At 34.3% G+C, this 10,760-nt stretch overlaps 1 protein-coding gene across 2 annotated transcripts in view; it reads right to left on the bottom strand.

The window, feature by feature from the left end:
* The window catches only part of LOC116845775 (phosphate carrier protein, mitochondrial), a 20,009-nt gene extending 14,746 nt beyond the window's left edge, over positions 1-5,263 (bottom strand). The window contains exons 1-2 of one of the 2 annotated variants that reach the window (XM_032818849.1): positions 5,123-5,263; positions 4,853-5,021 (exon numbers count right to left, since the gene is read on the bottom strand). In XM_032818849.1, the coding sequence (XP_032674740.1) occupies positions 4,853-4,997 (145 nt within the window). In that variant the 5' untranslated portion in view covers positions 4,998-5,021; positions 5,123-5,263. Of the gene's footprint in view, positions 1-4,852; positions 5,022-5,122 lie in introns of those variants that run through there. The other variant, XM_032818850.1, reaches the window with a different exon arrangement.
* Between the last annotated feature and the right edge of the window lie 5,497 nt (positions 5,264-10,760).

Raw genomic sequence — 10,760 nt, 5'->3', positions numbered from 1 at the left:
TCCTCAGAATATGTATTCACAGACGAAAACTCACTGTAACGCACAGTTGCACGAACGGCAAGCTACTGACGAAACGCGTCCAATTTCCGGCAAAGAATAACGGTCGTGTGATATTTCCGTTATACCTGGACCCGACCACGCCCGAAAACACAATAGAATCGTAAAACAGGTCTAGACACGCTCTCTTCGAAGGGTCGCTGCCTCTCGGCTCGGCCGCAAAACAGGCGGTACGGCGCGCTCTCGGAGACGGTTTACTCTCTCGGCTGTAACTTCGTTATTTATCGAGATATTGACTTGCAATTTTAACCAGATATTCTTGAGACCTCAAGCATCAAGAAAATGCAAAAAAAAAATCGATTTTTTCGACCATGCTAGGTGTATATCTCCCTTTAATTAGGGAAAATGTCTCTCGTACCGATTACCGCTCGTCGTTCGTGAAGGATTGACGTTCTACCGTTTTTCGTGAAAAATAGTCAACAGAGAATTAGTGCGATTATTACCAAATTAGCGTGATGTATCATCGTTGGTGGACGGAAGGTGTCCAGTGAGACGACCGTTATCGTTAACGCGTAGTTGCGATTTGAGCCGTGTGAACTCTCGTAATTGGTCCGTATCGTATCGGATCAAATTATCGATTATGGTCTTTAATATAAAATCAAATCATAAAAAATTGCAATAAACCATCATTGTTAAAAGATATATCTCTCATACGCTATCTATTCGGAAAACCTATCGTATCGTAGAATATTTTTCCTGAACCTGACTCATTCCCATCTCCGACTTAAATCACAAGTGAGCTACCGGACCTGTACCGACCTCGTTCCGCGATCTTTTGCGTTGGAATATCGTTTAGTAACAATTATTCGGTAAGGTGCTGCGGCCTGCTCCGCAACTGGTGCCCAACATTTTGAGTATCGCGAGCGGAACGTGAGAAGGCGGTATTTTGCGGCAAGTGGAAGAAAATTGCGTCGCAATATATATATATATATATATATATATATATATATATATATATATATATATATATATACACTATACGTATTCTAAAAAAATATATATACATATAAATAAAATGACAATACTAAATTTTAATAATATAAATTTAATAGTATAGTAACACAAAATATAAATTTTTCAGCATTTCGAAAAAGTAATTTAAACTGAGTAAAAAATACTTATTGGGCATGAGTTGAAAAATATTTTCAGAATTAGAAACAATTTTCAGTTTTAATGATGTACACGATGTAGGATCGCGAATCAACATATTTGAATGTTCAAAAATCCATCTAAATTTTGTATGACGCAATCTCAATATTATAAGAAAGTTAAAGCTTAAGGAACAAGCAAATTATCCCATTACATTCGAGAACTAGCAATACTAATTTTTTATTATTTTTTCTTAATATCTCATTTGTGTATTAGTTGATCTAACAGAGATGCACGGATAATTGAAAGAAGTGTATAAATATTTAACTCTCCATTACCTTCGTATAAGACAAACATTTAGTTGAAATTTTCTTTTATAATTATATAAAGGTAGTTTCACTATTGACTTTGAAACTTTCTGGCTTTTCATTTACAATCTTTTAGGTTATATTTATATGGTCGTTTTCTTAAAAATTGGTAAATAAACTACCATAATGTAATGCTTTCATATTGAAATTCTCGATTAACCAATTCGCCTACTATTTGAGAAGATTGTAAGGCAAAGTGAATTTATGCGAGATTCATTGATACTTGCACTACATATAAATTAAAGTGTTATCTAACTACTTGTATAATTAAAAAAAGATAGATCATTTGAAAGTTGATACATTTGAAATTAAAATTGACATTTTTTATACGTGTTTCTTGGGATTGGGGGCGTAATATTTTTAATTTCCATTTTAAACTCTAAAATTGCGATTTTAATGAAAAACTACTATTAAAGATTAATATACTGATTAATATACTAATATACTGATATTAATACAAATTTCAAAATTATTGACGGTTTAGAAAATACAGCGATAGAGAGAGAGATTTTATAATTTATAATAACATTCTAGATACATGTGCACACATATACACATATTTAACCTTCCATTGGCCTCGTTCGGTTAACGAACGTTAATCCTCTCGAGCGAAATATGTTGCGCCTGTTATTAATTAAATTTAAATAAAAATTTAACTATTTCACACTGCATTAATACAACTTCATAAAAATGAGAGTAGATGTATTAAAACATTAATGTATATATTATTGATCCATTAGAGTAAAGCTTAAATTTGGTAATAGCACAAGTCTCCCATTAATCTCACGTATTTATTAGCGCGCGTTAACATTTTCACAGTCTATTAATAAAAGTTATACTAACGAAATTAAGAAAACGACTATATAAATATAATCTAACAGATTGTAAATGAAAAGCCAGAAAGTTTCAGAGCCAATTGTGAAGCCACCTTTATATAATTATAAAATAAAATTTCAACTAAATGTTCATCTCATACGAGAAAAATGGAGTTACATATTTATACATTTCTTTTAATTATGCGTGCATCTCTGTTAGATCAACTAATGCACAAATGAGATATTAAGAAAAATTAATAAAAAAATATTTTTCCTGTTTGTACAGTTTATATTATGTATTATGTTTGTATTATGTGTAGAGTGCTAGGAAAAAACGGTTCAAAACTTATTAGAGTAGTACTCACTAAACTGAGTTAAAAAATACTTAGTGTATATGAGTCGAAAAATCAACCCTTTCAGAAGCGATTTTTAGTTTTGATGATATACACACGATTTGGTCGCTTATATTATTACATAAGGTGTGAAAACAGATTGTTTTATAATTGTATAACATTGAAGAGATGTGCAATCATAGATTGTAAAGACAAATATCTAATATTCCAAACTGAAGTAGGATAATAAGATAATCTCTTATTGTAAACTGTATGTAAAAATGGAAGAAAACCAAAGGGGAAGGACATCAAATATCTTTTGTAAACACAATAATAAGAATGTTATGAAATAATTTTCTGTTTTCACACGATGCATGTAATAATATAAGCAAGTAAATTATGTATATCATAAAAATCGAAAATCACTTCTAATCTGAAAGAGTTGATTTTTTTATTCATATTCACTAAGGTCTATATTCTGAATTCTTTTATTGCTAAAAGCTTCTCTAAAAGTGACTTGTAGTCAATCAAAGGGCTTATAGGTCACTTTTAGAAGCACTTTTAGCAATAATAAAAACTTTAGAATATAGGCTTAAGTATATATTTTTTACTTAGTTTAAAGTTTATCTATCCTATATGTTTTGACTTCTTTTTTTTTTTAATATCCTATGTATATGTCCATCTCGATTTCATCTCAAATTAATATTTATTGCTTCGATAATTTAATAAATGTGCACAGAAACATAATTTTGTTCAATATATAGTAAGTTTACAAGTAATTCTTTTGATGTACTAAAAATACATTAGGCCTTACAACTTCAAGCCTTGTTGTTGCTTGTTTTATATGTGCTGTGGCTCTAGATTCTCAAAGAACGGAGATATATTTTTTTCTTTTAATTGACTATGGTCACTATGTCTTCAGCCTTTCCCAAAGATATTTATGGCTATTTGGCACACACTGTCCTTTTCTTCTATATTTTTCTCTTAATATTTTCAAATCTCTATTCCTAAATGTTACTTGGAAATAATTTCAAGGAATTAGAAAAAATCACAGATCGTGTCCGAACAGGCTCGAACACGTCCCCACGTCACGGTATCTAAACCGGAATCATTTCACCAACGGATGATGAGCGAATATATAAATTTTGAAGTATATATTGGTATCTGAAGGGCATCATTCAATCAGCTGATCGATTTGTGCGCGCAAGGTGCTTCTTCTTGGCGTGTGTTCAAAATTCAAGCGGACACCTCTCGCCCTACTTGATCTATAAAAAAGAAAGAACGTTTCGCGCGCACGCAACGATCTCGCCATCGTTTCTCGGTCACGGTCAACGTACACGGGGTAGTAACAATAGCTAACGGACAGGATTATTTTTACTTTAATCGTTCAAGGTTTACGGGCGCACATTCTTACAACGCGCCCATTACATCCACAAGATGGCCGCGTCTTATGCAACCTCGCGGCGTGCACGCGTCTGTTTAAATCTGCGAATTAAGTCCGCGCGTCGTCGGAGCTCAAGCTCGAGACGTCATCGAATGTCATGCTCATGAATTACATAATATCGCGCAAACTGAATACTCGATGAAAATCTAAAGCGCGCGCCAGCGCGATCAAATTCGGACGTTCGATTTTCGATTTCGTTGGAATTTTGAGCGGGATGTGTCGTCGCTGCAACACACGACAGGCACACGATCGTGTCTTATCTTTTCCTACCAAAGTTACATAATTAATGTATCATATCGATCATGTGACAGATCTTCTTTAACGAGAGAGAGAGAGAGAGAGAGTGAGGAATGTGTTCAATAATCAAAAATTGAATCTATTCTTGTCTTCACGATCACGTCAATATTAACGTGTAATCGGCGGAGACTTTCCATAGCCGAACAGGAATCTTGACGTCTTTTATGTCATGTTCAATCATATTTTGGGTTATGTAATGCGATGGCGAAAAAAGATGTGGATAACGGACGGCGGGATAATGTGTACCGAGACTTTTTGCGTAAATACGCAGATGTGAACGGTTGCTTATATTCGCAAATGAATCTTGCTTTGCGACCGAGAAGTAATTGCTATAGCGATTATAACCTCCCGCGAGTTTACGGCGTCGTGGAGTCGCTCGATCGCTCGCTTTATTCGTGGTATATTCGAATGAATTAACTATTTTCAGGCATTAATCGCTTGGTTACTGACCACCTTCCTCGACAGCGGCAGCCACGATGTTCCGGTTCGGTATCAGCGACCGCACGCCGCCGTCGTCCAGGCCTTGACACTTGGCGGTCGTGAAAGGCGACCCGAACGGATTCATTTTCATCGCCTCCTGTACCCAAGACAACATCCTGGCCACTCGCGTTTATAACACCTGAGCAAAAGCTTTGGTCAGTGATAGTTTAATAGTGTTGAATAGGTGAGTTATCGGTAGGTCACAATTGTTGAAATGTCAGAGAACGTTCTATACAGCACCTGCTGTCTTGGACGACTCTCGCTACCGCCGAGAAACCCGCGAAAGAGTGGCAGAGAATATTGCAGTGGAGCCTGTCTAATGGCACCGGCACGGAGTTACCGCGTTATAGACGCGAAACGAGTTCGCGTTTTGTACAGATATGTGAATCCGGCATAAAAAGTATGGTTCGCCTGTCTTGGGTGCGTTCCACTTATATCCGTTTCTACCACCTTTGGTTAAAGGGACGTCTACATTGGAAGTAAACAGTAAGAAGTAGGAAGTAAGAATAAGAAATTGACCAATCATAGTTAATTATTCTTATCACATTCGACTGTGGTTAGTCAATTTCTTACTCTTACTTCCTACTTCTTGCTATTTACTTCCAATGTAGACGTCCCTTAACTTATGCTCGATTTCTTCATACCTCCCAATGGATGCTTTCTAATTGCTTAACACATCTTGCCACACACGTACACAAAACCAGTTTATTGGTCATATATTATCTAAAAAATTTTGTAAGATAATATGCAACCAATAAATTGGTTCTGTGTAACGCAACTGGAAAGCATCTATTAACTATCTTCCAGATAAAAATATCCGGCAGATAACTAAAACTTAGTTTTCATCACTGAAACCTCTGTTTACGTATTTAACGGATAACTATTTTTCATGCTACTAACTTTCGACACAAAATATACTAGAATTTAACTATAAATTACCATATTCTATTACCGACATGTTCTTCTCCGGGTCAGTTCTACGATACCAAGCAACCAACATGTTCTTGTAAAGTGAGGTTATATTTACGAAAATAAATATTATTGAATCTATTTTTAGTGAACTGTTTCAAAAGTGGAAAAAACATTTATCCGGCTTAATGCAGACAGAAAAAAGAGGAACAAATTTTACAAAAACTGAAATTGATTTGTTAATTGACATTATATTAAAATATAAACATGTTGTCGAAAATAAAAAAAACCGATGCAACACTATGGAAAGATAAAAATACAGCTTGGGAGAAAATTTTCAACGAATTTAACAACCACTTGTTAAATAATAATATTTCATAAATTAACTTTATTATTCTTATTATAGCTTTATTATTGTTCGAACTAAATACATACTTATTCTTGAGTATTAATAATCGCTCTTCAATTGCATGCAGTAATTCTAATACCATATTTTTTTTCTAACGAAATCGATTGAAAAATTCGGGAGCGGTGCACTTGGACACGGTGCATTTGGACACAGCCAATCACAGCACCGTATGATTAGAGATATTTGTTGGGTTCCTTGGAACAGCGACTTGTGATTGGACTGTGTCCAATTGCCACGTGTCCAACTGATATACACCCGAAAAATTCTACGTCATCCCACGCTTCAAAATGGTTCGGTTTATTCCTGATTATATGGTCTCCTTTCCACGAATTCATCGTCATCATTATTAGATGTTACAATATTAATGTCCATGAGCAACTCCATTATTGTTTTTCATGAAGACATTACATACTCTTTAAATGTTTTAGATTATGTCAAGGCACTGAAATCAATATCTTCCAGATATCTTCTACTTCAGGTAGAGGATAATGGCTTCTGCACACAGGACGCGGTAATGCTTGCCGCGCGGCGGAAGTTCACGCGACAGCCAATCAATATGTTGTTTTTCCGTAAGAGCTAGAAGAGTTATTACGGAAAGCACATATTGATTGGCTGTCGCGCGAACTTCCGCGCGCGGCAAGCATTACCGCATCCTGTGTGCAGGACCCATAAGTTTATCTGCCAGATAAACACTTTATAAAAATAAAGAAAATCGATTCTGGAAGATATCTGAAGGATAAAGTTATCTGCAACTTATCTGAAGGTGAAGAAATCGGGCATTAATCAGTTAGTTATTCTAATGGAATTGATCAATCATATTTTTCGATAGTCAGACTAAAGCCAGCGGCACACGATGCTTGTTTTCATGCTGGAATGCTTGCTGGATGGAAATACTCTGTTCTGATTAGTGCATTCTGAAGACGGACCAATCAGAATAGAATATTTCCATCCAGCAAGCAATCCAGGGTAGCGATGAATTTTTTCCCCTAGTGTGAACTCGTAAAAAGTGAAAATTTTGTAATGAACTCGTGAAAGATGAAAACCTTCACTAAACTCGTTTAAAATGAAAAATTTAACGTGAATTTGTAAGTAAAATATTATAATATACTTAAGACAACACCAATTTGCAATGGACATCTTTAGAATTTTTTCAGTATGTTTTTAAGACATAGTGATGTCTTTAGAACGTCCCTTGGAAGTTTGCTTGTCTGGGATTACTTTAGGATAAATTATGAAAAGATAAAATATTCTATTAATATTAAAATTACAAATCTGCAGAAAATATATATTTCATATAAAATAATACAAAAAATACATACAATAAATACATAAAATAAACTTACATTTTACTTATTGTATACAATTTATAATATATTACACTTTAACCCAGGTAACACACACACGTTTTAAAAATGTTTAATAAACGTTAGAACCAAACCTTTCATAACCATTTCCAAAACGTTTCATAAGGTTTCTGAAACGTTTTTCACAAGTAAAAATGTCCACTCAAAAAACGTTAGGTAAAACGTTATTTTTGCGAAAAAAAGAAGAAACGTTGAAGAAACGTTTTCTAAACGTTTTAAAACGTTTTATAAACGTTTTTTAAACGATTCATAAATAAGGTTTCAGAGAGGTTCTTGTTAAAACGTTTCTTATTGGTACTTTACGGTTCTGAAACTATAGATACTTTTAAAAAACGTTTCTGATACGTGTATGTGCTACCTATAAACTTTCTAATGCATACGTATCTTAACTTTGTAAACTTCGTTGGTATACTTTCACTGCCTATACGTCATCACGCTTCAATCGGCTTTCGATGTTCATTTTTAATGGACGTAGCATTCTTATATCAAATGTCAATTGTCGTATAACCATAAAAATTAAAGTCACTATAAGAACTTCTACTCACTTTGTACATAATATGCGAATGTAGTATTACATTATTTTTCACATTTAAACCGCTTGATGCTTAAAAATTTTCATGGAAACTTACACAATTTACATGTAAAGAAGAACATATACGAGCAAACTGAAAGTTCACGTGAAATATTTCACGTTTTGAGAATTCATCTTTCACGGTTAACGTTCGTCTCATTTATTAAATTTACTCATTGTATTATTATATTATATTATAACTATAAATTTAAGTTGTATAATGCTTATTAATGTGTTATATATTACATTGTGTATATTGAAAAATTTTAATTTTAATAATCTATATTACATAAATATTGCTTTCCACATTTTCATTGTTCACTTTTCATGGGAAATAACTTACAGTGAAAAGTGAAAAATGAAAATGAAGTTCACGTGAAAGATTCATAATCGCTACCTAGCACGAAAACAAGCATCGTATTGCAGGATTCACACTGCGTTCGATTTCCGACGTACGACATCCGATATCCAATAAGAGAACAGAGAATCCAATTTCTAATAGGAGAACAGCTTTCTAATAGAGAATCCAATTCTCCATTGGAAAGCTGTTCTCCTATTGGATATTGGACGTCGAACATCGGACGCGGTGTGAATCTTCCATATGCCGCTGACTTTAGAGAACCTCAAGTAAAGCCCATTCTACAATTGCGTAAGCGTAGTCGTGAACGTAAGAGTCAACCAATCCGAATGTTTTATTCACTGGTTGCTTTACTCTGATTGGTTGTCGTAATTACTTACAACTACTTACAACCGCGTTCACGCAATTGTAGAATAGGCTTAAAGAGAATCGCCAACTTGGTCACGTGACAAGCTGATTGGCTGGGGAAGCGTCCCGATTGACCACGGTACGATTGGACACAACCAACCGATGAAAAGAATTATCTAGTGAATTACTAGGTCAAACCAATCATTATAATCTGTGTCCAATCGTATCGTGATCAATCGGGTCCCACCCGGAAGCAATCGGCATGAATTAAATTCGTATTATATTTTTCCTTTAGTACGTTCGATATAAACGCGCCCGTATTAAAACATTGGTGCGCATCAAATTTAATACGCATACTAACGTTTTGACGATGTAAACCAGGCCATAGGAGCAGGAGTTCGTCTCACGAACAACAAAAGGTAGCACATGTTGGTTTAATATACATTTTATAAACGTATATAACGTTTTATTATCGTTTGTAAAATATATTAAAAACGTTTCTTAAACGACACGTGTTACTTGGGTAATGTATCATACTTAAAGTGTATTAATATTTTATTTTAAATTTATACTTAGATGTGAGTTTTGAACTGAATCAGGATTATATATAATATGTCACGTATTTCATATAGTATGTCACGTATTTAATTAAAATAAATTAATCAAGCTCTTTGCAATCTTTGATAATTGCAATCTGATCATCTAACGTGAGACAAGTTTCAAATAATAACTATTCCCACAGGGTGTATATCAGTTGGACACGGGACAATTGGACACAGTCCAATCACAAGTTGCTGTTCCAAGGGATCCTACAAATGTCTCTAATCACACGGTGCTGTGATTGGCTGTGTCCAAATGCACCGTGTCCAAGTGCACCACTCCCATTCCCACACAGCAGAGGTATCTAAAATATATCATAGGGATATCCTAAAGTTATATTTTGGAAATGTGATATCTTCAAGAATATCTTCAATATCCTTATGATATATTTGGGACATTCCTGCTGTATGGGATTAATATAAGTTCAGTCCTTGTTTAAGAAGAGTTTGAGAATCTCAAATAACTAATAAACTGAAATAATATGTTACATAATTCTTTAAATAAAGAAGATAAAATATTAATATACTTTAAGTGTACATGATATATTATCCTTTGTTGTTCGTAAGACGAACTTCTGGGGCCCGATGCTTGACGATGTACAAATGAGATACGCATGCGAAAATCTACAATATACGTTACGTGAGCTATACATTTTCGCATGCGTATCTCAGGGTGCCATTACATGAAGCGGAAACGCGGAAACGCGGAAGACAAAATCTTGCTAGATCCGCTACGCGTTCCGTGTCTGTTTTGATTGTCTTATATTAAGGTGCGATTTCACGCAGCGAATAAAAGCTGGCGTTTCATCCCACTCTATCGTTGTTCAAAACAGCGTTTAAAACTGTTCGCTATCATCTGTATCCTTTTCATGGAGCGAATAAAAGCTAGCGTTTTATCCCCACTTCAGCATAATTCAAAGCAGCGTTAAGGCCAAATCACACTAGCGATTGGTGATTGACGATTGATAATTAAAGATTAGATTTTAACGAATCAACAAGCTTCAGCCTTGGTTTGCTTTGTTAATATTAGAATTAATGACTGCCACTAACAAGTAATATTCTAAATACTATTCTATACTAAATACTATTCTATAAGCACTATTGATGTGAAATATTACTGAATTTGAAATGTAAGTAACAAAAATAACTTGTAAACAAATATAAAATATTATATTATATTCGTCATATTTCTGAAATAGTGCTGCAATATTGCTAAAGTAATATTGCAAATTAATGTCACTGCAATGTCTCTGCAACATTGCACTGCAATATGCAATCTTGCAACGTTGTAGCAATGTTGCTGCAAGCTTCTGTGAAGCT

This window comes from Odontomachus brunneus, unplaced genomic scaffold (genome assembly GCF_010583005.1).
Source record: "Odontomachus brunneus isolate Ranch 3 - 2012 unplaced genomic scaffold, Obru_v1 Obru_scaffold_057, whole genome shotgun sequence".
NCBI lineage: Eukaryota > Metazoa > Arthropoda > Insecta > Hymenoptera > Formicidae > Odontomachus > Odontomachus brunneus.
This window is presented reverse-complemented; position numbering and strand designations above follow the sequence as displayed.